The sequence below is a fragment of the Physeter macrocephalus genome, unplaced genomic scaffold (assembly GCF_002837175.3).
Source record: "Physeter macrocephalus isolate SW-GA unplaced genomic scaffold, ASM283717v5 random_127, whole genome shotgun sequence".
In the NCBI taxonomy this organism is placed as follows: domain Eukaryota; kingdom Metazoa; phylum Chordata; class Mammalia; order Artiodactyla; family Physeteridae; genus Physeter; species Physeter macrocephalus.
This window is the reverse complement of record NW_021145413.1, coordinates 61,861-88,958: the sequence shown is the minus strand read 5'-3', so window position 1 is coordinate 88,958 and position 27,098 is coordinate 61,861. Positions and strand designations below refer to the sequence as shown.

Sequence of the window (27,098 nt, the reverse complement as noted above, 5' to 3'; positions counted from 1 at the left end):
CACACCCCTACCTGATCGCTCAGCTCCTCATCCCACTCTCTCGGGAGCTGGCCTCAACATCCTCCAGGGACAAGAGACTGAGGCCAGGGCTATTCCTTCTCTTACCTTCCAGCAAGCAGGAAATTGGGGTGGTGGGAGTGGTCTGGAGGGGAGCAGTGCTTATTACCCCAGGGCCCAGCACTGAGATGGGGTGTGCGTTACCTAACCCGGGAAGCCCAGACCCAGCCTCAGCCTCCAACTGTCGCTGGCATCTGTATGTGCCTCACTCCAGGCAAGAGGGCATCCAGAGACCAGAGTCCAACTTCCCCCTGGGAAAGGAGGCCAGAGAGTGGGAGGGCTCAGCCTCCCACCCCTTTCCCCCAGGGCACTATCTCGTCCTCATCTCATTGTGTCACACAAGTCCTTGGTGAAGTGGGGTTGGTTGGCTGAGGGGACAGCCAAGTTTGAGAAGCACACCCTGAGGTGCAGCTGAACAGCTGGCGAGTAGGGACACCAGTCGCACCACGGCAGCCCCAGGGAACATTCCCCGGGGTGCACTGGTGATGCCCACTGGTCCCCTACAAGACACCCTGTTCTAGACTTTGGCAACCTTTGGTGCTCTGGAAAATTCCTCCTGATGTCCAGCCTGTCTCCTTCCCTCCCCTCTCCTAGAGCAGGTGATGCGCTTTGCCTCCTGGGTCCTCAGAGGTGCCCTCCCTTTCCTGCCCACCTGAGAAGCCCCAGAGAGAGAAGCCTGTGTCCTAAGAGAGGTGAGAGAAAGGGAGAGGTCAGAATCTCAAAGCTCAGCCTCCCCTCAGGCAGGGATTTTTCTCTTAAGCTGCTAGGCCGGCCCCTTGCCATGGCTTCTGCCCTGTGTGAAGCCTGGGCCTCCCGTAGGGCGTCCCTTTCCACACCTCCCCAGGTTCCATGAACCGTCACTTCTGGTTCTTCAGCCTCTCCTTAGGCCTCTTTCCCATTAGTGTTGAAATATGTCCTTTCCTTCCTTTTTTTTTTTTTCTTTTTTGGCCGCACCATGCAGCACGCAGGGATCTTAGTTCCTCGACAAGGGATTGAACCTGCTCCCCCTGCAGTGGATGTGCGGAGTCTTAACCACTGGACCACCAGGGAAGACCCTCCGTGTTTTAAAACCATACCAAACACCAAAAGAACCTGGAATTAACTAAAAACCCTCTCCCTGGAGCCTGAGGGCCCATCAGCTATTATCTGGCACAGTCAGGCTTCTGCAGGAAGCTCAGCCCACTGGGACCTGGCTCTGCTCTCGCCACATCCCTGTGTCGGCTAGCCAGGGGACGCAAGTCCTGACCCTGCAGCAGCGCCTGGCCTTGTGACCCACCCTGCTCCCCACACTCTCGTCCTTCCCTGGCTTCCAGGACGCTGCACTCTCCTGCTTGCTTCCCTTCCCACCTTTTTGGGTCTTCCCTGAGCACTCTCCCTGGAACCTGCTCCCTCCCAGTCCAGTCCTGGTGCAAATGCCCATCTGAGTGCTTCCAGGTATCATCGTAGGCCAGGTCTGTCCCTCGAGCGCTGCGGGCCTTCACGTGCAGGTGCCTCAGGACATCCCGTGGGTCTGTATCACTGCTCCCCACCCAGCTGGCCCTAATCCTGTGAGCCACATCCCGGCACCAAGCCCTAGCAGTTCTGTCCTCTGTCCCAGGAGTCTTTCCATTGCCCCCGCAAACCCCTGCTCCTCCGTCTCTTGTCTGGATGGCTGCAACAGCCTCCTGTGGATCCCTGCTCCCACAGCTCCCCCACCCTCCACAGTGGTCAGAAATGAGCTGGCCAGTCCTTCCTGAATGCTCTAGAGGCTCCTTGGGCATCCCTGGCATAGGGCCAATGGCTTCCAAGAGCCCATGTGGCTGCCTTCTGCTGCCACCCCCAGCCCAGCCTTCACACCTCAGTCACTCTGTACTTGCAGCTTCTCCAGCTCCTCATATTTTCACTGCCGTCCGGCCTTTGTACATGCTGTTCCCTCTGTGGAACACAGCTCCCCTTCCCACATTCTCCAGCCCTCAATATGCCTTACTTACCCCATCCATTTGCCAGGCTCCACTTCCTCTAGAACTGTGCTGTCCAATACAGGAGCCACTAGCCACATGTGGTTATCAAGCCCTTGAAATATGCTACTTCATATTAAGATGTGCTTTAAGTGTATTTTACATGCCACATTTCAAAGCAAAAAAAATGGTTCATTCATAATTTTTATACTGATTTCATATTGAAATGAAAGTATTTTAGATATACTGGTTTAAGTAAAATACATTGTCGATATCATTTAAAATAAGTTCACTTGTTCCTTTTTACTTTTTAAAATGTGGCTATTAGAAAAATTTTAATTACATACGTGGCACACACTCTATTTCCGTTGGACAGCACTGCTTCTAGGGCCTTCAGTGAGAACCAGGTGACCTGAGAGGCCTCCTCCGGCCCCACTTCAGCTGCTGCCTGGTGTCCACCTGCCAAACAGCAGGCGCTGCCAGGGGAGGGATGGCCTGTCCCACACACGGAGCCCGACACAGAACTATTCACTGAATAGGCAGACCTGAGAAGAGGCACAGGGAAAAAGCAGCTCTTCATGACACTACTTTCCCACCTTTTATTATTCAACAAATGGATGGGCGTGGAGACACAAGGGTGGGACAACAGCAAAGTTTCAATAAATAAGAGAAACGGGGACAGCAGTGGGCCCATGCCTGCACAGCCCCACATAAATAACGAGGTTGCTGAGCCAGAGTGGAGACGCGGGCTGGGCAGTCGCCCGCACTGCCCAGGCCAGGGGATGGACACACCAACACCACAGGGACACAGAAACCACCGAGGCCAGAGGCCTCACCCCTTACCCTCCAAAACGCCTGAGGTCTTGTGGGTGGCTGGGCAGGCTGGGGCTCTGTACCACAGCCCTGCCCAGGTCAAGTCTGTTTTTTCAATTTCAATAAAAACAGCAGGGTCAGGGGCAGGCACGTGCATTATGCCCCTTCTGTAGGCAGAGCCATGGATGGGCAGCCCCATGGGAGCCTTGAAGGTGGTGGCCCTGAAGCAGCAAAAACGGGGCCAGATAAAACTACTAGTGGGAGGGGTGGCAAGGGGTCAAGCTCTCCATCTACACGACCCAGCCCAGAGCCTGCAAGATGCTGGAAGGCCCTGGGCACCGAGACGCCACTCTCTCCCCGCTTCACAGTCAGTCAGAAGAATTGGGACCCAGTAATGGCCAGGGGCTTGCCCAGGATTAGAACCCAGGAACTCGGTTCCTAGCTCATGGCTTTTTGTTGACCCCTCCCTTTGTAGGACCTGTCAGAAAGGAGGGGGAGGTCCCCTCTACAGAGGCAAGGGGTGGCTCATCACTAAGGCGTGGGGCCAGGTAGAGGGCCCCTCCTCACCACTGAGGCCTAGCCACCCGGTGGTGCAGAGGACCCTGTGGGCTCCTAGGATCCAGCCAGGGCAGGGCACAGCATCAGGGACATCCTGCAGGGAAGGAAATGGGCGGCAGGGACAGGAGGGGCTCTCAACCTGCTCCTGCACATAGCACCCGCCGGCCGGCTGGCCTGCCTCCTCACTGGGGTGGATGCTCCCACCTCCAGGCCTTGGCCTTGGCTGTTCTGTCTGCTGGGCCATTCTGGATCCTCACTGGCTCAGCTGCAGCTCTACCTCCTCCAGGAAGCCTTCGGAATCTCCCAGGGCAGGGCTGCAGTGTCCTCAGACGAGACAGCCCCTCAGATGACCAGGTTGCTCTCACTCAGCCGGACAACATAGCGGTTCTCCTGGGGGACAGGGGTGAGAGGTCAGAGCTCTCAGGGGGCTTCTGGACTCCAGGAAAGTAGCCCTCTGTACCTCCACCCCTGCCCCATCTGCAGTCGGGGTTGGCACAGGTACCAACAGACACCTCTCCCCTCTGGTCCCCACCTCGGCCTTGTTCTCTGCTGGGGGCTTCAGCCATTTAGCGTGGCTTCCACCACTTCCCAGCAGTGCGCGCTGCTCACTGGAGAGGCCATGTTGTGGGGAGTCAGGGAGATCACCCCCTGAGGGCCCGGCCTCCGTGATGGTCTTCGCCTCCGTGATGGTCTTCACCTCCGAGGCCACTGAACTCGTCCGCTGCTCAGGAATTCGGGCCACACGGAACCTGTGAGGGGAGGTAGTGCGGTCATCCTCCACTAGAGGGGGGACCCCAGGTGTGGAGGGCGCAGCACCCGCCAGGGTCACACAGCAAGTTCATGGGTCAGAGCCTGAGCCCTCCTCACGTCCTCCCACCCACTGACAAGCTCCCAACACCTCCCGACACTAGGCTGCAGGTGGACAGGCTCTTAGCCTGAGGCGGCGCAGGTGTGATAGGGGCTATGACCCTGCCCTGGGGGCCCGAGGACTCCATGTGAGAGAGCTAGCTGGGAAGACCTGGCTTTTCCCTGGCCACCCCCACTGCAAAGAGGCCCACTGAGGCCAGGAAGGGTGAGGCCACCACTGAACCCACTGTTCATGGATCATGCTAGGGCCCTGCCTCCCCCAGAGCTGTTATGTCATGTCGTGGCACCCTGCTGTGTCTATGCCCTCCTCACCTGCCCACAGACAAGATGGTGATCTCTCCCTGGCGTCCTGCCTTGGCCCCGACCTTGGGCGCCCTGGCCGGGTTGGGCAGGAGTCTGGGAGTAGGGGTGGTGGCAGCTGCAGCCTCGGGGGACAGCAGCACCTCGGGCCACTTCTGGCTACAACGGGAGCAGCAGGGGCCAGAGAGTGAGGCCAGGCCCTGCACAGTGTGGAGGTGGTGGTGATGTGGGCAGACGTGCGGCATGTTGGGTGGGCCGGGCGGCAGCCTGTGGAAGACACAGGTGGGAGCGGTCACTGGGGCAGGGCAGGCCCAGGAGACCCCAGGAGGTAGTGAAGGGGAAGCGGGGTGACAGGAGGGACAACATACCCAAGTGGTGAGTCTCCAGGAGGCAGGCTGATTACCTGTGGTTTGGGGCCCTCCTTGCCCACCTGTCCACTCACCTGGGCAGAGGCCTGTGGCTGGTCTGCGCCAGCTGTTTGCTGTGATACTCCTTCAGCAGCTCCTCCAGGGCCGTCGCATTCTCTGTGGGCAGCTGTAGTCAGAACCCAGCTCTGGGCCATGAGGGACACTCCCCCCAACATCCTGCCCCAGCACAAATCCCCCTACCTACCCGCCACCCCCTCCCTGGCCCAGGCTGTGTGCCTTTTCCTCCACCTCTCACCAGGCAAGAGCAGGCAGAGAGGCGGCAGCACCAAGCCACAGTGGTCAGAGAGGGGCACGCTGGCCTGAGGTATCCCGGCGGGAGGGATGGGGTCAGACCTCCCCCCTCACCTTTCTTCTCTGTGATCAGGCGCACCAGGACCCCAATGGTGTCCTCATTGGCGTCCTCAGTCTGGTAGGCAGGGTTGACCCCTGGGGAAGAGAAGAGAACCATGATCCTAGGGAAGGAGGCAGGGGTACACTCTGGGCTCACAGGCTACACCAAGACATGGCAGCAGAGGGCGCCCCTGGCCTAGCTGTATGTGTACCTAAGGGCCTCAGCTCTGATTCTGAGCCCATTATCACCTTCACTACTTACTCAGCATCACTGCTCCCTGCACCCAGCAGCACCAGGGGCTTAGCAGTTTCAGGGCCATCTGAACTCCACCATCCCTGCAGAGTGTGTGGGATGAGGGAAGCAGCCTCTCCCAGGGCCTGCCCTCTCCTCTCTTTAGCCTCAGGGAGCTGTGGGCTGCCTCGCTGCCCAGAACCTCCCGACAGCCCCAGCAAACTCTGCCATCCCAGGCCTATCACCTCCCTACACACCGCCCTGTCGGTACAACTAACTGAGGACCCGAACCTCAAGGGCATGAGAATGGGCCATGCAATCATTCCTGGGCCAGCAGCAAACAGAACTCCTAGGACTCGCACCCAGGCAGCAGCCAACAGTTAAAGGGAGTCCTAGGCCAGGAAAACAAGTGCAGTTCCAGGCAAAATGGCCTGAGTTGCCACTTTCCTGCCTGCCTAAAGCGCCTGTCCCCCTCTTGCCCCCTGCAGACTACAGTGTCAGAGGTTGAAAAGGGCGCTGGCATGGCAGGCGCCATTCTATCTTGACTTAGCCCCCAAGTTCTGTGAGCAGTGTATGTGCATGTGGGATCCCGGCCCTACTGGCCCTCGGGGGACAGTGCAGGGGGGTAAGGGGAAGAAGAAAGGGACCCAGGGCCCAGGGGTAGGGGCAGGAGGAACATGTCTCTCCCTAGGGGTCCAGGGCTCGTAACTCAAACCACAGCCTGGAGCTGAAACCTGAGCCTCTCATGGTCCCCGTCCAGGACAGCTGCCCTGCCAGCCCTTCAGGCCAGAGGTCGGAGGTCACCCTGAGTACCCAGAAAGCAGTCCAATCCTTGAACCACACACACAACTGCAGCCCCTGAGGAGTCCAGGCCCTTACAGCTGGGTAGGGCCTCACACAGGGAGGGAATCCCACTGAAGCCACTTGACCTCTGCTCTGCCTCTGCTCTGCCCCAGTTGCCACCTCGGGTCGCCTCACCCTTCCTTCCACTTTGCCAGTCCGCAGTGTCTCCTCTGCGGCCCACGTGCGGCACCTCCGGGAAACTCTCCTGATTAGCCCTCTGCAGGCCTCTCCCTGTCAGACCCTCCAGACCAAGTAGGTTCTCAGCCTGCGCCCTCTGGCCTCCCCACCCAGCCCCAGGCTGGGCCTCACCGCTGCCTCCACCTCCAGGGCCAGGCCCGACCTCCTTGTGGGCCGTGCAGTGGTAGCCCTTCCGCTTGAGCAGGTTACACACCAGGATGCCTAGCAGCCCCATGAGACAGAAGATGGGCACAATGGCAATAACCGCGTACTGGGCAGCCGTCTCCTCGGGGCTGCCCGCCCGCGTGCTGTTCCCAGGCTGCCGCGTCTCCCCCGCGCCGCTCGCCCCTGCTGCCACCTCCACGCCACGTCGGGCCCGTCGCCCCCGCTCTGAGCACCACGGAGGATGGAGGCATGGAGGAAAGACAGAGGCAGAGAGAAACACACTCAGAGAGGCCCAGGGCCTGGGTTACTGTGGGCAGGGGTCGGGGCGGTGCGTGGTACCAGCTTGTCCAGAGCACCTACTCTCCACCATGGTGGGGAAGGAAAGGGCAACTCACACCCTCCTTTTTGGCCATCTGACCAGTCAGCCAGCCTGAGCAAGGCCTCCTCAGCCCTCAGGACAGCCAGACCCTGAGGCCCCTGTCCACCCCTCAAGATGGGTCAGAGGGGTGAACAAAAGGCAACGGTACACATGCCTGGGCACAGCGACACCGGATCCTGCCTCTCCACAGCCTGACCCATGAGTTAGTTGCCTCAGAAGGTGACCAACTCAACAGGTGAGAGGAGGTGCATGTGTGTAAGCATATGTGCTCACACTCAGCTACGTGGGTTGTTTCGAGGGGATAGGACAGGAGACCGGTCGGGATGTGAGCCCCCAGCTGTGGCAGCCACCTGCTGGACAGTCTCTGCCACTCAAAGACGGGGTGAGAAGACACAGCCAGTGGACCTGCTGGACACCCTGTGGCTGCACACCCTCCCCTGGGCTAGGGGAGTGAGGACCCCACTGCCCCAGACGGACGCTGCAGGGCCCTTGGGCTCAAGCTCGCCAGACCCCTCCCCACACATACCCCGCCAGTCCCCTCCCCACACATACCCCGCCAGTCCTAGCCACCACCTGCCACTCACCGTAACAGCTGCGAGTACCCAGGGTTGTCCAGGAGCATGGCTGACAGGGAACACGGGGGACCTCTGACGGGGCAAACCACCTGCAGGGAGGGAAGATGTTACTGAAGCCCAAAAACTATCCTTAAGAGAGGCTGGACCTTCCTACTGGGCACCCTCACTGGTCCTGACCCACCCCATTTCACAGATGGGAAGACTGTGGCCCACTCAAGAGGTGAGTGAGGCTGGGACCCCAGGATCTCAAGTCCTGGTCACCTGGTCATGAACACCCACACCCCACCCATGGCTCACCCAGGCTGGCAGTTTCCACACAGTGTGTCTCGAGTTGCCGTGCCCACCTGGGCCTCCAGCCTCCCTCGAGAGCTGCAGGGGGAGTGTGGCTGGCAAGGGCTAGAGCCCCAGGAAGCTGAGAAGGTGCCTGGGGGGCAGGACCTGCATAATGTGCCCTGCCCTGGTTCCTGCAGGAGGGAAAGAGTGAGAACAAAGCCAGGAGCCAGGCCTGAGGTCCCTGCCCCCGGCCCTCAACAGTCTTCCCAGGAGAGGTGGATGGGATGGGTGAGCTCACCAGGTTGGGCTCCTCGCCGGGTGGGCACGGCCAAGGGGTTGTTGATGCTGCAGTGGCCAGAGGCCAGGGCAACAGCTGGAAGAAAAGAGGGCAGGACACACTGAAGAAGCGGAAAGCACTGGGACATGGCATCTCTGGGGCCACCTACCCCCCCACCCACTTTCAGTCACCCCAGACACAAGGATCACCAATATACAGGGCCACCCCCAGGCTTTGGGGACACTCTCTAACCTCAATCCCTTGTGCTACAAGTAAAATCTGCCTGTCCCAGACCTGCTGCATTGCCATTGCCTAGGCAAGGGGAGAACCACATCTGTTTCTGGAAAGTGCTGAAACGCCTCAGACAGGGCCAGATCAGGATCTTGAGCCCCTGGGTCTGTGAGTCACGCCCTTCTAGCTAACCAGGATGATGAGGAGGAAATTCTTCCGAATTCCTCTCTCAGGTTCCGCCCCCCTACCTGCTGCCTTGGTCCACACACCACAGCTGAAAATGTCATTAACCAGCCTCAGTTCATCATCCCTGGGGCCGAGGCTGCAGATGGTGCCTCAGGGCCGAGGCTGAGTCTCTGGGACCACATCCTCCTCCGTGACCTTCCCACAACGCAAGGCCAGCCGTTCACACCCTGGGACCCACACAGGCATGACAGGCCCCAAAGGAAGTATCTTCTTCATTCGTGTTCTCCCCCTATTCCTCTCGGAGCTCTCTCTCTTCCCATTCCAGGTGTGAACTATCTGCCCTGAATCCTGCCCGCAGGGGAGATCCCCCATTACTCCAGCTGGGCCCCCGTTTGGGGCAGGCACAGCGCAAAGCCAGCTACCCTGAAAGGGGAATGTCACACGGGAGGAGCTGGAGACCCTCCTCAGGCCCTAGACCCGGCTCCAGCACGTGCCAAACACTGAGAGGCCAACGGCACCAGGAGCACGTGGGGCAGGAGGCGCTTCCTAGGGTCAGACTGCCTCGATTCTTCAAAAGAAGAGCCACGTAACCAACCCCAGCACCCGCCGCGGCACGAGGTTCCTGAGCGCAGGGCTCAGGACTCACCTTCCCCACGGTCCCATCCCCAACTCACCACAAGGAGGAAGGATAGGGGCCAGTGCGGTGGGCTCAGCTTCATCCTCAAGCCCCAGGGGGTCGCCAGCCTCAGGCAGATGGAGGAGAGGCTCAGACAGAGACGGGACAGGCAGGCAGGCAGGCGCTGTCCTCCCAGTGCTCCTTCCAGGACGGGGCTGGATGGGAACATCGAGAGGTGTCCCCAGGAGGGCAGAATGCTGGGGCGGCTTGGTCTACACTCACCAGCCCCGCCCTCTAGTCCATTGCAGGCCCTAGCAGAGGTGGGGGCACCCTATCTGGGGCCAGCCTCCCAGGGCAGCTTCCCAGAGGAGGAAGGGCTTCCTGCCTCTTCCATAACAGCCAGCTGCCCTAGGACCGGGCAGGGGAGGAAGGAAGCCTACAGCCTCGGCCCTGGGGGTGGGAGGAACGAGAGCACTAACGGCGACCCCACGCCCGGCCTCCCCGCTTGCACCCCCAGCTCTCAGACTCCTGCCTCTCAGAACTCCTCGGGGCCCACAAGCATGCCCGCCTCTCCTGCTTCTCTGCCTTCACTCTTGCTGTTTCTGCTCCAAGGAAGGCCTTTTCCGTCACACTTCAAAGCCCAACACAAAGTCCTCTTGTTGTGGAAGCCTCTCTAGACTTCCATTTCCCCAAAGCTCCCCCACCCCCAACCTCATCACAGTGCTGGTCCTCCCACGGGTCCCACGGTCCCGCCCGGCAGACTTCTCCAGAGATCTGGGATGTGTCTGACTGCATCTCTTGAGCCGCGGGCAGACCTGTAGGGGTGGGAGTGGCAGCCAGCATTCAAGCCTTCTGTCTTCTCTTGGGCACCTGCTGTGTGCTGGGCACTGCCCTCAGCACGGGAAAAGGTATGAACAAGACAGGCGCCGTCCCTGTCCTCAGGGAGCTCACACCCCAGGGGAGACCAATGACCAACAGATAAACAGTGAGCATCCCGTGCCAGATGGAGGGAAGTGCCAAGAAACCAAATAAGGCATGTGAGGGCACCGAGGGTGATGGGCACAGGCCTGAGGCTGAGCCCCCAGGCTCAAGGGTGTGGCCTCCTCTGTAGAAAAGTCTCCAGCTGGTAGACGAGGTTGGAAGAGCAGGAAGAAAAATTTGGATTGCACAAAAGGGACAGTGGCAGAACAAGGGAGTTCAATGACCTCTTTCCAGGAGGCCTGTCTCCAGGCTCAGGAGGGTGAGGGAGGGGTGTATATGGAGGGCCTCAGGCACAGGCCACAGGCAGCCTCTGACCCCCAAGGGGCAGCCTCGAGCAGCCAAGCGCAGCATGTTGAGGGGGCCCTGCCTGGAACCCCGGGGCTGTCTGATGCCCAGCCTGGCAGGAGAAGCACTGCCTGCAGTAAACCCCAGGTCACGGAAGAGCCGAGAGCCCCTTGGCCTACAGGCGGCCCGGACTTCCCACCAGGAAAAGGAGCCAGAGGAAACTGATCCGGCTGCGCTGTGGGCCTGGCCTGGCACAGACCTTGGCGGGCCAGGGGCTTGAATTACACCCAGAGGAGGGGCTGGGGCAGTGGTCACACTATCCTCGGGACTCTCCAGGTCACTGGCAGTGGATCTCGGCCCAAGGCCAGCTCAGGGGAAAACCTGGGACAGAAGGTCCAGCCACAGAGTAGAGTGAAGGCTGCACCCTGGCAGTCAGCACCCAACAGGTGGCATCCTCTGATCCATCCTGCACCGGTCCCTCCTCCAACATGGTCACAAGTGTCCCCCCCTGCCCAGGCCCAGTTCCTACTCAAGCCCATCTCTCCATGGCCTCCTCCTTGGTTCTTCATGGGAGCTTGACCACGAGCCCCAAGACCTCAGGCTGGCCCTGTAGCCCTGTCCAGCCCCCAGACCCAGCACCCGTCCATATCCCCAGGGTGGGCCAGAGAGCTGGGGCAGGGGTGGAAAGTAAGAGACCCAACAGCCACTGAGGAGAGACTCCCCCCTAGTCCCACCCCTGGCCGTGACTGGCACCTGCTGGGTGACCTGAGCCCAGACGGGGAGCTATGATCTCAAGACTTCAAGGAGGAAAGTGGGGTCCAAAGGCCCAGACTCAAAGACAGCGAGGGCCCACTCAGGCACATTCACAGACGCTCGCTGCTTAGCGCCCTGATGCCTTCTAATTATGTGCCTTCTAATTACCCCAAACCAGCACTTACTCAAGTCTGGCTGCCCGAGTCTCTGCTTACAGCAGCTCCCCCGGCCCCCATAATCAGCCTGAGCCCCCAGAGGACCTGCCCGGTCAGGCCGCTGGCCTCCACCCAGAACCCCCCTGCACGCATGTGGACCCCTGCTGCTCTGACTCCCCTCTGCGCCTTCTCCCCACCCAGCCTCCAGCACCTATGCTCTGAGCCCTGGAACCCTGACTGAAAAGCAAGTTCAGATCAAGCCCCTTGGCTGGGGGAGGGGAGTCTGAGAAGGCTCCATCCCCACCCCTCTGCCTTCCAGAAGGCAGGGCAATCAGTGACCTTCCAAAGCCCTGCACCTTGGGGCACCTCCTGAGGGCTTCCTGGGGGAGGGCTTTCAAAGATGGGCAGACCCTCAGCCCGCAGTGGTGGTGGTCTTCTCTGGCCTCAGGGCTCCTGGCAGAGGAGAACCACCCTTCAAGGCCCCAGGGGCAGAGAAGGAAGTTAGCTTAGAGGCCACTCCTCCCTGAAATCTCAGCCTGGGGCCTGTTCCCACTGTCACCAACTCCCTGGGGGACCTGAACCCCTGCTTCACCTTGCTGGGTCTCAGTTTCCTCACCTGCAAGATGGGGAGGTTTATGTCCCAGAGCAAGGCTGTCATGAGGTTTAAATGAGGTAACGAGCCTGACGTAGGTCATGTGATTTCCTCCCCGTCACCCCTTCTTTCCCTCTGTACCTCCCACCAAGGCTTATAACTGTTTGTTTGCTTACTTGTTTATTGCTTGCCCCCGCCCCCCTCCACCAGACAGCAGCGAGGGCAGGGATGTCTGTCTCACTCACCACAAAACCCTGCCCCGGTGTCTGGAGCAGGAGGCCTCTGAGAAAACAGGTTCACAGGGGTGTGGGGCAGGGGGAGGGGTTCCTCACACTCAGCCCATCCCCACCCTCCAAAAAAACGCCCAAACCATTAGAACCAGAAATTCCCTGGAAGAAAGCCAACTAGCAAAGCTGCAACCAGGGCCCCAAGCGGGAGGTGCCAGAGCCCCAGGGAGGCACAGCCCCGGAGGCCTCAGAGAAAGAGGAAGCTGTGTCACCACCCGGGCCTCCTCAGGCCTCAGCAGCTTCCCCTTTCCCAGAACTGAAGCTCATGGGGTCACCCGGCCCCAGCCTGGGGCCCCATCTCTGCGGCATTCCCTCTCCAGCCTCACGGGCCTCCACAGAGGCCTCCTCCGAGGGTCTCCCACGGCTCCATGCTCACCCCACCCCTCGCCTGCCCCGGCCTCCTCCCTGGCCTCCACTTCAGCCCCCCGCAGCTTAGACGTCTCAACACCCAGATCTGACCCCTGTCCCTCCCCACAACTCCAGCCACTCTGAGCTTCTTTCTGTCCCCCACACTTGCCTTTCTCACCTGGCACTGGTACCTGCTGTTTCCTCTGCCCAGAAACCCCTCCCATCACCCGACTGACAGCTACCCTTCCTTCAGAGCTTAGCTCGAAGTCACTTCCTCCTGGAAGCCCCCAACCACCACCTCACTTGTGCAGTCCTTGCCCTGGGTGTGACCAGGCTACGCACCCACCCCTTCCCCACTGACATGCTGCCCCCATGCCAGGTGCCCAACATGTGAATAGGTATGTGCTGAACCAGGGGGATGAGAAAAGGCACTCAGGCGAGGGTCTACCTTCTCCCAAGGTCGAGGGAGCCAGGGAGCAGGCTGATGATTAAGAAGCCTAGAGGCTGGGCTCGGGGTGGGGGATTGAACCCGGATCTGAAGCCCTTGCCTGACTTGGGGAGAACCAGCCTTCCTTGCTCTGTTCTTCACTGGCTCTGTGGCTGTGGACCCCACCCCCATTCCCCATCCCTCAGAGGGCTGTTGTGAGGCCGAGAGAACGCACATTAAATGCTCAGCACAGAGCCCGACACAGAGCAGGCCCTCAGTAAGCATTCACCGTGCCTCAGGTTCCCCACGTGTAAATCGTGGAGGGGGTTATGGCACACACTCGATGGGAGGTACGAGGTACAAACGAGATTCTCTTATATCTATGTACAATGCTTGGTGCAGAGCCTGGTACACGGGAGGTGCCCAATGAGACACACTGACAATCTGGGGGGTGGGAGGGTGTAGGAAGGGAGAGAAAAGGTGGGCAGAGCCCAGGTCACACCAAGCTTAGGCTGCAAGCTGAGAAGCCTGCATTTCCCCCAGGGCCTTGAAGGGTTAGCGGGGGAGGGAGAGGTACAGAACAACTTGCTGAGGGCTTGCTGGGCTGCCTGCCAAGTGAGGCAGGCCTGGGGAGACGGAGGTAGGAAGCAAGTACCCACCTGGAGCAGGGGGTGCGGGGCAGGTATTTCTGTTTCCCAGCCAGTGGCTTGATGGCCTGGGGACCTCCCTGCAGCCTCCAAGGGCTAGGGTTGCCTGGAAACACAGCTGGACACAGGCCTTTCTCCGCAGTGCCTGCGCCCTAGGCAGGAAGACAAAGGCCGCCCATCAATAGAGAAATCCAGGTTAGCAAGGAAGCCAGTGGTTCCTTGGCAACTGGGGCTGAAGTAGGGCAGTGCCCACAGTGGGCGGTAGTGAGGACAGCTAGGCATTGCCTCCTTTTCATCCTCCACCCTCAAAGGGAAGGGAACAGACTCCCATCGCCTCGGGCCAGGCCCTCATCCTGGGTTGCCTCCACTCCTCACAGGAGAGGTGAGCATCCCTGCTTCACCCTTGGGTAACTGAGGTTGTGGCTATGGGTCACCCAGCCAGGGGGAGGTAAAGCAGGGGTGGAGCCCAGGCCTACCTGACAGCTTCCCACCTCACTCTGGCCCCTCCCACCCAGGAGCCTGGCCCAGGGCCTGGCGCAAAACAGATGTTCTGAGCGTTTGCCAACCTGATGGCAGAGACTAGGGAGCTGGCGGCACACAGGAGGCGGCTCACCTGAAAGACTACTACAAAGTGTGCGGGCAGGCGCCAGGGAAGGAGGTACTGTCGCCACGGGGGTCTCTGGGGCCTCTGAGGTTTCCTGCATCCATACTCATTTGCATAGTGCCCTAGTCTACCACAGGCCCAGTAGGAAAAGGCACTGGGACCTGTGAGAAGCAGGAAGCCCAGGGAAGGAGGGGGAAGAGGAAGATCCCAGGGTAGAGCCCAGCTCCCTAGGACTAATGTGGGGCTGGGAGCCCAGAGATGTGCAGAGGCTGCCTCAGGGCCACTCAGTGAGAAGGTCTCCCCCATTCCCACCCCCAGCCCAGCCTCAGGCAGCCAAGATCTCCCAGGTCACAACCCTGGGGTGAGGACTCCAGGCACACCAGACAGCAGCTGCTCCCTGGCCCCTCACCAGGCCTGGGCTTAGAAGGCTCAGGGGTGTGAGGTGGGCAGAATTGGCCCTTGAGGCTAAGAAAAGGGCTGAGGCAGGCAGACAGGGCCCACCCAGCCCCTCCCATTCTGGGTGCAGATGCAATCCCTGCCCCCTCCCTGGCCTAAGCCTGGGGCTGGGGGGTGTGGCAAGGGCCCAAACTAGACAGTCCTCTCTGAGGCAGAGCTGGGGCTCCCCAACACCCCTCACTAAGAACCTACTACATGCCCATTCCCTTACCAGGCCTCAAAGACAGGGTTCCAGGTTTCACAAATGAGGAAACTGAGACTCAGAGTAGTACCCTGTAACCACTCAGTCTGAAAGGAGACAAGGTTTCCCATGCGGACTGGGGACAGGCAGCTGACAGCCCCTGCTCTTGCCACCCGAGACCTGGCATTCCCGCTGCTCCCACACGCCCTGCTCCAGCCCAGCAACCAAGCATTCAGAACTAGAGCCTTCCTGCCGGGAGGCCGCGCCAGTTCCCAGGACAGATGGCAAAGCGCTGGGAGGGCTGGAGGACACCCCGCTGCCCACCAGCTCTCTCCACTGCTACCTTCTCCTCCGAGAAGCCACCTTTGCCTCCTGCCCCGGCCGTGCATCTGTACCGATCCCTACTGTGCCAGGGTGCCCAGAGTTGCTCAGCCCCAACCAGGCTGACTTGGGGAGGCTTGGAGAGAGACTGAGGGGAGATCACAGGCCCAGCCTGCCCCATTCTCCGACTCCTCCTCCAGACTCAAGGTGCTGGGGGAAAGAGATTCCCCTGCCCCCAGCAATCCCAGGTCAGGCCCTAACCAACAGAGCCTGAGGATGGAGGTCAGCCTGAGGGGGAGGCTGGACCCAGAGCAGTCACACCTGGGTTCAAGCTCTAGGTCATCACTTAGGAGCTCTGTGACCTTGGGCAAGTTACTTACCCACCCTGAGCTTCAGGGTCCTCCCCTGCAAACAGGGGTTCTGGTCCCTGCCTCCAGGGATGTTGAGGGGATAAATGGAGCCCACTGTAAGTAATACTGGTCAGGGCCCGATCTGACCAGGCCTCTCCTGAGCACCAGTCCTCAACAGGCCACAAGGGCCAGAGGAGGAGCCAAGCTCAGAACCAAGCAGCATCCAACGAAGGTCACCCAGTGGCTTGGGAGCAGGCAAGAGCACTTGAGGAACCCAACATCGGTCTCAACAGCATGGGTGGATGAGTCTTGGACTCACCAGGTGGACCCTGGGTGCCCATTTCCCAGCCCTTACACAGGCCTGTGTCCACCTGCTCCCACGCCAACTGAAGCCACAGTCAGGAAGGCGAGGGGTGCTGAGCAGTCAGGACCCAGCCCTACATCCCTGAACTTGTTTCTGCCTCTGTGATTTGGGACAACTGTGCCTGCCCAGCTGACCTCCTGGCATGGCTGGAGGATCCATGGTTCATCAGGGAACAGCGACTCTTCTTACAATCAGGCCTCAGCCCAGGTGCAACCTCCTGCAGGAAGCCTTCCCAGCCTCCCTGTCAGAGTGGACCCGTCCCTCTCCTGGCCCCTTCAGCCATCATTGTTCGAGGTCTCCCCCTTCAAGGAGGGAGGCAGCAAGTGCACGCAGGAGGCGGGGCACGGCTCCATCCCTGTGCTCACTGCTCCTTCTTACCCTGAGGGTGTACAGGTCCAAGTTAGGTCCCTCCTTCCTTCTCTCTCCACCCACACACTCAGACCCTGCCTCTAATTGGCTGCAGAGGCCCCTCCATCCCTCTCCTGTGTCAAGTAGCCAGGGCACACACTCATAGCCACATGGGCAGTTTATTTATAGAGCACTCATCTTTCCCAGGGTGGCCTGGGAAAAAGCTCTGGCCTTCCAGGCAAACATACCTAGGTTAGGATCCCAGTGACACTGGAGTCTTGCAAGTCCCTTCCCGTCTCTGGGCCCTCTTCTCAATGCCTGTACCTGGACGGGGCTGCTGACGACCTGGGCATGAGGCTGAGGATGAGAGCCTCACGGTCCTACCCAGGGCTGAACACACAGCAGGGATGCAGCATCGGCACCTCCATCTTCCCTGCCACCCCAACTGGGTGCTAAGGTCTGCCAGAGGTCATGTCCCAATCCTGAGTCGGGGTGGGGTTGGGGGGGGCCTGCTGGCCGATCTCAGGCAAAATGCCTCCCCCTCTGGTCCAGCCCTCCTGCCTAACCTGGCAGAAGGGCTGGCCCTATAATGGAGGGAGTGGGCCTGAGCAGCCCTACCACCACTTCCTCCTCCTTCTGCAGGTAGCCAGCCTGGTCCTTCTTTGAAAACTGACACCAGAGTTGTCAGACAACTCTCGCCTCCCACCTGGTGCCTGGCAGAGATGGGGCTGGGGGCTGGGCACGAGCTTGAGTGCCAGACTCCAGCACCAGTGACTGTGTGGGTCAGACTAGGACTGGACCCTTCTGCCCTCTGAGTCTGGGCTCCCCATTGAGCAGCTTTGGAAGGAAAGGGATGCCCTGCCAGTGCTGCTGCAAGGAGCCCTGCACCCAGGGCCTAACACACATTAGGGCCTCAGGGGGGAGCGTCCTCTGCTGGCCCAGAATGAGAGCCTTGCCTGAGGAGGCCAGGGCAAGCACCAAACTGGCCCCTACGCACAGGAGTGGCCTTGAGTTTTCACCCCTAACCCCCAGCACACACTTGGGAGCACTGGAGACCCTGGGTACCAACCTCCCTGTGCATACTAGCACACAGTAGGCCCTCAGCCTACGATGGCTGCCCTTCCTCAGGAAGAGGCCTGGCCAACACAGATATGGCAGCGGGAGAGGAGAGGCTGTTGGCCAGGCCGGCCCCACCCAGCTGGGTGTGTGGTGCCCATGAGGACCCCACCCCTGTGCCTATTCCCAGAGGTGAGGGGGGACATGTGGCACATGGACCACACAATGAAGAAGAACTAATGTTGGGCTGGGAGGGCTTCCTGGGGGAGGCGGTGGGGCTGGGGCTGTACCCTGAATGGTCAGGAGGGTTCTAGAAAGGGGAGACAGCAAATGCAAAGGCAGAGTACAACCAAGGCATCTGGTAGGGAGGGATGAGGGTGAAAATGTAAAGTTCAAAAGGGTCCTGGAAGGAAAACCTCGATGCTAGGATGAGGAGTCTGGACTATATTTTGCAGGCAAACAGTACAAGTTACCTTAGGGAGGCCACTCTGGCGCCGTGTGTGAGGGAAATGGAAACCGAGGCAGAGAGGCCAATACAGGAGTCTGGGCAAGGACAGCAAGGCCCGAGCTGGAACATAAGAGGCACCCTGATTTTGTAAAGGCATGTCTCGGGCCTGCTTCCAGTCCTGGGCCACGTCCAGCCTGCTGGGGGACGTGTGGCAGGACAGAAGGTAGGTTCGCTGTCTGGAGGGTGAGAGCCAGAATATCAGAGCTGTGCGGGGCCTTGGTAAGTCCCAGCACTTCTCAGAACCACGTCTCTCCCTCTGTAAAATGAGGCTGACTCTATGAGCAGGGGAAGGGGGCTGAAAGCTTCCCCTCCTTGGCCAGAAATGGGCACCTGCCTCCAGCAAATGTCACACGAGTCCCAACTGGGGCCACACTGGAAACCCAGCCGGGCCCCACCACTATCCCTGTGGTCCCGGCAGCCCAAGTTCCCAAAAAGGTTTGGCTTGGGCAGGGCACAGGGTGGGGCTGGGAGCAGAAGAGGAGGTTAACCCTTGGTTAACCCTTCCCCTCTCCCTCCCCTTCCAGGGCCCTGAGTTATTTCCACCTCTTTGCTGGGGATGGAAATAACTCAGGCTAAGCCCCAGGAGATCAAGACAGCTATTCTGATCAGCCCCAAGAAGCACAACTCCAGTCATTCCAGAGAGGACAGAGGGACACCCGGATCCCCAGCTCCAGCTCTCGGCAAAGCAGCAGCAGTGGGCAGAGCTAGCAGGGGCTTCAGGGAAGAATGGGGACACTGAGGCCCTGAGAGGGTAGGCACAAGCTCAAGGTCACTCCTAGCCTGTCCCTCAACCCCCGCAGTGTGTCGGTGGATTGCGCGGGTGGATTGGGGAAAGTGCCCCTAGAACAACTCTGAGCAGGGGCACAGGGCCTCTCAGGTATGGTGAAGGTCAAGTGGGACTCTCAATTCTCCTGCCACTCTTGGAGCCTGGGCTATGCTGCTGACTCCCAACATTCTTCAGAGCCACATGGGTGCTCCCAAAACCAGTTACAGGCTCTAGAAGGCAGGAGACAGGACTTTCTGGTGACCTCTGGCTAGGAGGTGAGAGCTAGGGGGAGGGAGGAGGAGGAGGAACAGGAAGACCACAAAACCCAGCCACCCCTAATGTTCTAGACATATGTACACCACACTCAGAACTCACAATGGCACACCCTGCCGGGGCCATGTTGCCAGCCTGCATTTGAGAGAAGGAAGCCCAGATAAGCCATGAGCAGATATTAGGAAGGGGAGTGGCCCTCTCCAAGCATCTTACAGGGCTTCAAGCGCAGGAGACCTGAATTCCAGTCCTGGCACTGTCCTGACTCTGTGTGACCTTGGGCAAGTCACTTCGCTTCTCTGAGGTTCTGTTTCCTTCTCTGAAAAACCGTCATCACATCTCAGAGCCACTGTGAGGATTCAACAAGAGCACACCATAAAGCATTCAGCATAGCACCTAGCACTGTCTCCCCAACTCTCTCCCCGACCCAGGATGCAATCAACGTTTTCAGAGGATGACAGCAGAGGAGAGAACGTGCAGATCCTTCAGCAGGTGTCTCCTCACCTCTCCTGGGCTAGGGAGCCTGATTTCCATTCCACTTTGCACGAACCCAACAGACCTTCTTGTGTGGGTGGGGGCCTCAGGAAGGTCTAGCCCAGATGGTGAAGAGGCCCTGCTCCAGCTCTCCAAAGCAGAGACGACTCATGCCCCCCAGGAACATACCCCTTCTCCCCGCAAGAAGGGAACTGAAGAAAGGAGATGGGCACCAGAGAAGTCAATGTCTATGGGTCAGAATTTTCGGCGTGATCTGAGGAGCTGTGCTTCCAACCCTGTCACCAGCACCTGGGCCACTTTGTCCCCAGCAGACAGCCTGCCCCCACCCCCTACTGCAGTCTTTCTGCCTGAAGGGAGGTAGGGGAGAACAAAGACAGTTGACCCCAAAACAACAGAGGATCCCGAAGTGATGATTCACAGTCCATTCGCAGCCCAACACCTCAGTGTGCAGACAGGGAAACTGAGGCCCAGCAAGGGTGGGCAGGATCTGAGAGCAAGATTATGCCTGGGCCCAGTGAGAATACAGGTTACCAGGGACAGAGTTTAGCCAGGCCTCTCGGACCTCGTGTGTGTGTGTGTGTGTGTGTGTGTGTGTGTGACAGAGAGAAAAAGAGAGAAAGATGGAGCCTGAGGCTACCTCAGGGGCCCTCAGCTGCTGCCAGACATATCACCCCACCAGATGCCCCTCAGCCTTGGCCCCTCTCCCTCTGCCAGAGAAAGTCACTCAGGGTCCACCCCCCTCACTGAACTGAGCTCTTGAGGGACGCCCTCTTGGGGACAGTCCTGGAGAGACCCTTGTCCCCTCCCTGGCCCCTCTCCTTCCAGCCCCCATCTGCTAGTAGGTGTTTGAGGTCCCTCCACACACACACACACTGCACTACTTGACCCCACAGCACACTATGACCCCAGTGCTTCAGGGGCTGGTTCTCACAGTCACTTGGGGTTCCTCCCCCTCTATACCATGTTCACTCACGTTCATGAGGGCCCTGGCCCTGTCCTGGTCACACCCCAGGCCACACACACACACTCAGTGACCCCAGTAACCCGGGGTCTCACTCACAGTGGGCTGGGGTCACGGTCACCCGTAGCGACCCGGGGTGTCTCCCTCACACAGTCTCACGCACACACTCTGCCTGTCACAGACACACTAAGCCCCTCGGTGTCTCCCCCTCGGCCCAACGTCACCGCCCAGTGTCCGGGCCACACGTTCGCCCTGACTGGGCCGCCTCACGCGCCGTGTCACCCACAGTCACGGGCTGACACCGTCTAGAACCCCCCCTCCGGCCGCCCCGCGCCGCAGCCACAGTGAGGAGCCGCCGTCCCGCCCCGCACCCCGTCCTGGTCTCAGTCCAAGTATCCCAGGCCGGGGCGTCTCCGGGGCCCGCCGGCTCCTCAAACTGCAAGTTCCGCCGTCGCCTCCCCATCACGCACGGTCGGGCCTGGAGCCGCGGCCGGAGGACACACAGGTCCCCGGGCAGGGGACTCAGAGACGGGCGGGGGTCCGTGCGCGGAAGGCGCCGGGACAGGACGCGGGGGCGGGGAGGCGCGGGGCCCGGGCTGCGGCATCCGCCGCGCCGGCGAACTTCCTCAGAGACGCTGGGAGGCAGGGGGCGCCGCTCGGGCCTTATCCCTCTGGCCCCGGCCTCCGGGATAGGACTCCGGGCTGGGGCTCCGCGCGTACTCCTTACCTGGCCGCCCCGCGGCAGCTCCAGCAGCCCAGCTCCCAGGCCGACGCGGTGCCCGAGCCCTGCTCGGCGAGCGCACGGGCGGCCGCGCAGCCTGCGCGCCTTTTGAATGAATCGCCGCCCGGTCCGGGAAGGCGCGCAGCCCCGCCCCCGCGCGTCACGGCCGCCGGCCCCGCCTCCGACGTCAGAGCCCTGGTTCGCGACCCCCGCCCCCAGCCCCTGGAGACCGCCATGGGGCTCGCGCTCTGCAGCCTGGCCGTGCTGCTCTGTGTCGCCATCTCTCGCGATCCCCGGGAACTGCAGGGGGCTGCGCCGGACAAGGCCTCTCGGATCAGCCCCTTCTGGGCTCCAAACCAATAAAGAAGGGGTTGCAAGATGCAAGATAGACTGGAGACTTGGATGCTACTCTGAGACCTGTCACCATTGCCAGTGCAAACGGGGCCACCGCTGTCCCTCCCTGGGTCTCGTTTTCCTCCTGGAAATTGGCAGCCAGGGACAACGACCTCACTTTGCCTTGTTGAAGAGGCCCAGGTCCACCCCCAGAAACCCCACCTAGTTGTTGAGAAAGGTCTGGTGAAAGTGAATCTATAATGGAGGCCCACTTGGTGGTCTCCTGCTCATTCTTCAGGGCCCAGCCCAAACCTCCTTCCTCCAGGAGGCCTTTCTTGTCTCCATTCCCCACCCCTCCCCTCTCTGCCAGGATAGTTAGTCCCTCCTTCCAGCAGGACAGTTGATACACTGCTGTCCTTTCCCTACCACCAGCTGTCCCACCCTGCTGATTCCCAACACCAGCCATCAGGGTGCCCAGCAGGGGGTGACTAAGGACCCCAGGGCACTATTCATACTGTATTCCCAGCTCTGTGAATCGTGCCCCTTGGAGTTGAGCCATATGGTGGGCCAGAACTGGAGGCAGCAGCTCAAGAGCCAGGGTTTCCCCCACTCAGTACCATTCAGGGGGTCCCAGGTGGCCCTCCCAGGACAGCAGGGCTGGGAGGAGATGCAGACAGTAGGGAGGGCCTTGTGCTGGTGGGGCAGAGGCCTGGCTGGGATCAGGATAATCACAGCTCGTGGCAGAGGTGGAGGAAGGTAAATAAGTTGTTAGGGATACATTGTGAGAGGAGGTGGAGAATTCTAAATAAACTGTCATAGCATCTGAGCCATGGGGTGAGGGGGTGGGAAAGGTCAGGTCTCCAGGGTCCAGGAGATCCCAGGAGGAGAACTGGACACCTGCAGAGGGAGGGGGAGAGGGGAGGAGTTTCCATTTCCTTGGGCCAGGCCCAGGTTGTGAGGGAAGGGCAGAAAGAGCTCCAGGTGACTGATGTTGGGATCATAGCACCAGCCAGCCCCCTTGTATGTCAACGGACACCCCCAGGGCTAGGTCAGGGGTGATCCCAGGGTCACATATCCCACATCCGAGCCCACAGAAGGAGTCCAGAGAAGATCCATGCTGGGGACCTGCTGAGGGGGCTAGAGCAGCCCAGGACGCCCTCTATCCCTGCAAATGTTTTCTTTGTAAGGGGACCTTCTATGCCCCAGTTCCAAGTACTGGAGTTCAAATGGTGGCATTTCACACACACCCAGTAGGCCAGATGGGGATATGCTTTTTGGTCAAGGAGCACTGGCTATTAATCAGACATCCTATAGAGGGTCCAGGCCTGTCTCTACCACCAGCTCTCAAATCCTTCCCAACTCAGCTTCCCCATCTGAAAATTAGGCTGCCAAACTTGTTGCCTGGAGGTCATTCCAGTTCTCTGTGGGAGGAGGCGATCTGCCTGACGTGGCCGAGTGGGAAGGGTGAGCAGCCACCAGAGACAGAAGAAATGACCAGGGATGGAGGGGCCGAGGCAGTCCCTCCTGTCCTCTGAACCACAGCAAGCTGCAGCTGGGACCCTGCCCAAGAGTCTGGGAACATTTAGCCGCTACAGTGAGGAGACAGGGAAGGAGTTGTGGAGGCCGCGGGAGAGATTTAGATCGGCTTTTTATGGAGGTTGGAGAACCACAGGCTCGAGAACAAAGGACTCTCAGAATCACAGGCTTTTAAAACTCCTGGCATCTCAGATGGATCCACGGAATCTTAGCATTACAAGCCCTGAGCTCAAGGACCTCAGAGACAATCCCGTTGAACCTCTCATAGTGCAGCCAGAGAAGTGAGCCCAGAGAAGGCCCACACCTCATCCTAGGTGGCACAGCACAATAAGCTGGGAGGAGCTGTGGTGATCCAGAGGCAGGGACATGGACTCCATGTCCCACTGAGACTCTCCCCGAGGTGGAGTGGGGATCCTGGGCCACAGGATTAGAGGAAGAGGGGTGTTTGCAGGGGATCTGAGCAGATGGCAGCCCCTGGGGTTATGGACCAGAAAAGGTGGTGCCCTCTGCTGGCTACCCTTAAATTTCAACGTGGACGTCCAAAGCAAGAGGAAATGTCCCAGCTCAGATTTAAATTTCAAAACTCTGCACTTGGCTAACCCCCCAACTGGCCAAGTTCTACCTCAGAAGGTGGGCTGTCCTCCTGTGTTTGTGCCTTAGCTCCAGGGGGAGGGTGGGCTTGGTTTAAGGAAAAACTGGGGTTGGGAGGCCACGGTGGGGCTCAGCTTGGGGCAGGAGCTGAGCTGGGGCTGCTAGGCCTGAGAGTTGGGTTCTGTCCGCATTTAGGTCCAGACCCTGGCTTGGGTCTGGATTCCCACTGGGGTTGGGCTTTGGTGTCACACAGTTAGGGGTCAAGTCCTATTTCTGCCATTGTCAGGTTGTATGGCCTTAAGCTAGTGACCTCACCTCTCTGAGTGCAAGCTCACCTGCCCAGGGTGTTGTGAGGATCTGCTGAGACTCCATTTGGGGGATACCAGCTTATTCTAGGTTGCTGGGCTCAGAACCCCCATCTGCTCCCTCTGGTCCCCCACCCTCAGTGTTTGCCCTGTCTCTCTCCACAGCCCAGCATCTGGGCTCTGCCCCCATTTCTCCCTGAGGCCTGCACGTTGCCCCCTCCCCATTCAGCCCTGCATCCTGCCCCTGACCCAGCCCCTTCACTTGCCTTTGCCAGGCAGGTCTCCTCATTGGCCATAATGGGCCCAAAATAGCACTTCCCCTTGCCGCTTCCTGCAACCTGGCCTGTGGCCTAAGGTCTGTGAGGACAGAAGAGAGACTTGGTGTTTGGCAGGCATGCAAAAGATGTCAAGAGTTCTCAGAGGTCACCTGGATAAACTTTCTTCCTTTTCTGACCACAGGAAATCTTCCTGCCTGGTTCTCCTGTACACCCACCCCAGCCTCAATGCTGCCTTGCTGTGTGATGTTAGGTAAGTCTCTATCCCTTTCTGTGCCTCATCTTCCTTGTGAGGTAGATGTCTACCTAAACCCTGCTGTTTGTCCCTAGCCCAAGGAAACACCTGAAGAACCCCCTTGGAGAGGAGATGGCTTTTGGCCCTGACTCTTCTGAAGTCAGGACATCCTTCCCAGGGCTGGTCTGAGGAACACGTGCCAGATACCTCAAGAGTGACTGGATATGTCTCTGACTGCTCAGACTCTGTGTCCTGTCCTCCAGCCACCCCATGTGGCTGCCCTTCCTCTCTTCCATGAGGCACAGAGACCTGAGCAGACAGATCACATGTGAATCCAGGCTCTACTGCTTAGTAGGCAGGTGACCTTGAGGAAGGCTTTTAACCTCTCTGTACCTCAGTTTCCTCATCTGAAAAAGATGATAATAATGGTACCAACCTCCCAGGACCACTGAGGATTAAACCGGATGATCCATGCTCCTGGCTTGCAGCAAACAATAAATGGGAGCTGAGGCTATTGTTTTGTGACATTCAAGACCTAGAGGGGGATCCCAACTGAATTCTCTAGATTTAATTAAACAAATACTTAATGAGCACCTGCTGTGTGTCAGGCACTGCAGGTGACCTGGGGATGGAGCAATGAACAAAACGTCCCTCCCCCCTCCTGGAGCTCACATTCTGGCTTCCCTGCCTTTTCCTCTTTCCCCTCTGCTCCAGCTGGGCCTACATCTCGGACCCCTCGCTCCAGACTCCCCCACCCCTCCTTGCCTTGATTCAAGCTGTTCCTTCCCTCTCACATCAAACCCAGCGGGATCTTAGTTCCCCTTCAGGGACTGAACCCGGGCCCGCAGCTGTGAAAGACTCCTAACCACTGGACTGCTGGCAAAGTCCCCGGCCGTGCCCTTTAAAGCAGTGGTTCTCCACCTCACTAGCAAAACTAAACCATGGTGTCAGAAGCCAGGGTGGTAGTTACCCTAGAAGGGAGACTGGGAAGGGGCATGCGGGGAGCTTTTGCATGGTGGAACGTTCTCTTTTTTGGCCGCACCGCGTGGCATGTGGGATTTTAGTTCCCTGACCAGGGATCAAACCCACTACCCCTTCTGCAATGAAAGCACGGTCTTAACTGCTCGACGGCCAGGGAAGTCCCAGAAGATTTTATTTCTTGATCTGGGTGTGTTTATGAAAACTTACCTAGCTGCCCACTAATGACTTGAGTACCTTTCTGTACAAATGTTATACTTCAACTAAGTTTTCCTGAAAAAATTACTGACACCTGGGTCCCACTCTCAGCATTCTGAGTTATTGGTCTGGAATGTGGCCTGGGCCCCTCAGGTGATTAGAATGTACAGCCAAGATTGAGGACTGCTTTAGAGGAGCTAGTTCTTCCAGGCTCTCCCCTGGGCTGGGCGCCTAACAACTGTGCATCCCAGGACCTCCCTGCCCACAGCTGACCTGCTCAGGGCTGTGCACCTCTCCACAGGCTGCCCAATGCCCTGGGATGTGACCTCCTAAGAACAGTGGGCTGGGCAGGGCCCATTCCTACCAAGACACTTGAGGAAAAATGATGAGGATTCAGCCTTGGGTAACCAGTGCTGAAAGTGAAGTCTGTCCAGAGGTGGAAGAGGGCCTACGGCAGCAGAAGCTGGGAAGCAGAGAGAATGGCAGCTGGCTGGCGGCGAGGCAGGGACCAGAGACTCAAGGTAGAGAGGCCAGGGGTCTTGAGATGGAGCAGCAATAGGTGGGTCACTGTGCTGAGAGCTATTTGCTTCCAGTTCATGTCTCCACTAATTCGCTCCCCTTTTATTTCTGGGCAGAATGAATCTCTTCCTTGCAATCCAAAGACCTGTGCACACCAAGCAAGACTCCTGTGGGGGAAATGACTGTCAGCCCCGATTTACAGATGAGGAAATGGAGACTCAGAGGGATACAGCTCATCCAAAGTCACATGGCTAGTTAGTGGCAAAACTGAGGTTTCCGTTTAGCTTCAAAGCCTGTGCTCCTTCTATGCTTTGTTTCATAAATTCCACCACATGAATGTGGCCTTCTACTCTGTATCTGTGTTTTCTGTAATCCCCTCGTCCAGACTGTCCCAGTAGTGATGCTGCAAGATGTTTCATGCATGTCCCATGGCATCAGGGGCCTGGCAGACCCGAGATATGTGTACACCAGTGTGCAAAGCATAAGCCTACACTCCCCTTTAGCAACTGATTTCTGTAAAGTCTTAATCGTTTAGGTTGGAAAATGTTGAAACGTGTTCACGAGAGCTGAGGCACAATTTGTCCTTTTCTAGAAGTCATCCCCTTGAGCCTTGCCAGTGTACCCTGGTGGGAAGGGCTCTCTGCCCCTGCAAAGAATGGCCCCATGTTGTTGGCCTTTACATCCTTGTGTCTGATTTAATGACCAGAAATCAGACAGACTTGGATTCTACCCCTGCTCACCTTGGCTTCCGTCAGATTCCGAGCCTCATGAGGCTTTGCTGGAGAGCACCGATTCCTGGAGTTGTAGACAGGCTCACATTCGCCTCGTTTTTCCCTTACAGCATGTGTCAGCTTCAGATTCCCAAGCCTTATCCAAGACCCACTGACTCAGGAGCTAGGGGGAGGCTGGGAATGTGTATTTCGATGTAAGTATAATTTACGTATTATGCTTTGTGTTTACAATGTAACCTGTAAGGGATTCTAACACGCAGCCCTGGTTATAAAGCAT

At 58.9% G+C, this 27,098-nt stretch overlaps 1 protein-coding gene across 7 annotated transcripts; it reads right to left on the bottom strand.

Moving 5' to 3' along the window:
• RELT (RELT TNF receptor) lies at positions 1-27,098 on the bottom strand. 7 transcript variants are annotated; one of them, XM_024131791.3, is made up of 13 exons: positions 19,049-19,265; positions 16,781-16,795; positions 14,913-14,923; positions 9,303-9,428; positions 8,233-8,307; positions 7,959-8,125; positions 7,671-7,750; positions 6,675-6,932; positions 5,306-5,386; positions 4,975-5,056; positions 4,545-4,799; positions 3,898-4,114; positions 1-3,755 (listed from the first exon to the last, which is right to left on the bottom strand). In XM_024131791.3, exons 1-13 carry the CDS (start codon positions 19,113-19,115, stop codon positions 3,708-3,710), a joined length of 1,482 nt encoding a protein of 493 aa, XP_023987559.1. In that variant the 5' UTR covers positions 19,116-19,265; the 3' UTR covers positions 1-3,707. The 7 variants fall into 7 exon arrangements, with proteins under 7 accessions (XP_023987559.1, XP_007109009.3, XP_054938412.1 ...); XM_007108947.4 differs by lacking the exons at positions 14,913-14,923; positions 16,781-16,795; positions 19,049-19,265 and adding an exon at positions 26,831-27,098 and having other exon boundaries at positions 9,303-9,459; XM_055082437.1 differs by lacking the exons at positions 14,913-14,923; positions 16,781-16,795; positions 19,049-19,265 and adding an exon at positions 26,831-27,096 and having other exon boundaries at positions 6,675-6,764; positions 9,303-9,459.

Bases quoted from the DNA above. Each gene is read 5' to 3' on its own strand.
- RELT (XM_024131791.3), bottom strand. From the start codon at position 19,115: ATGGCTTATCTGGGCTTCCTTCTCTCAAATGCAGGCTGGCAACATGGC. The intron at 5,057-5,305 runs GTGAGGGGGGAG...AGCTGCCCACAG, and splicing joins CCTGATCACAGAGAAGAAAG to AGAATGCGACGGCCCTGGAG. The intron at 3,756-3,897 runs GTGGGGACCAGA...CCTGTCCCCCAG, and splicing joins CAGCAGAGAACAAGGCCGAG to GAGAACCGCTATGTTGTCCG.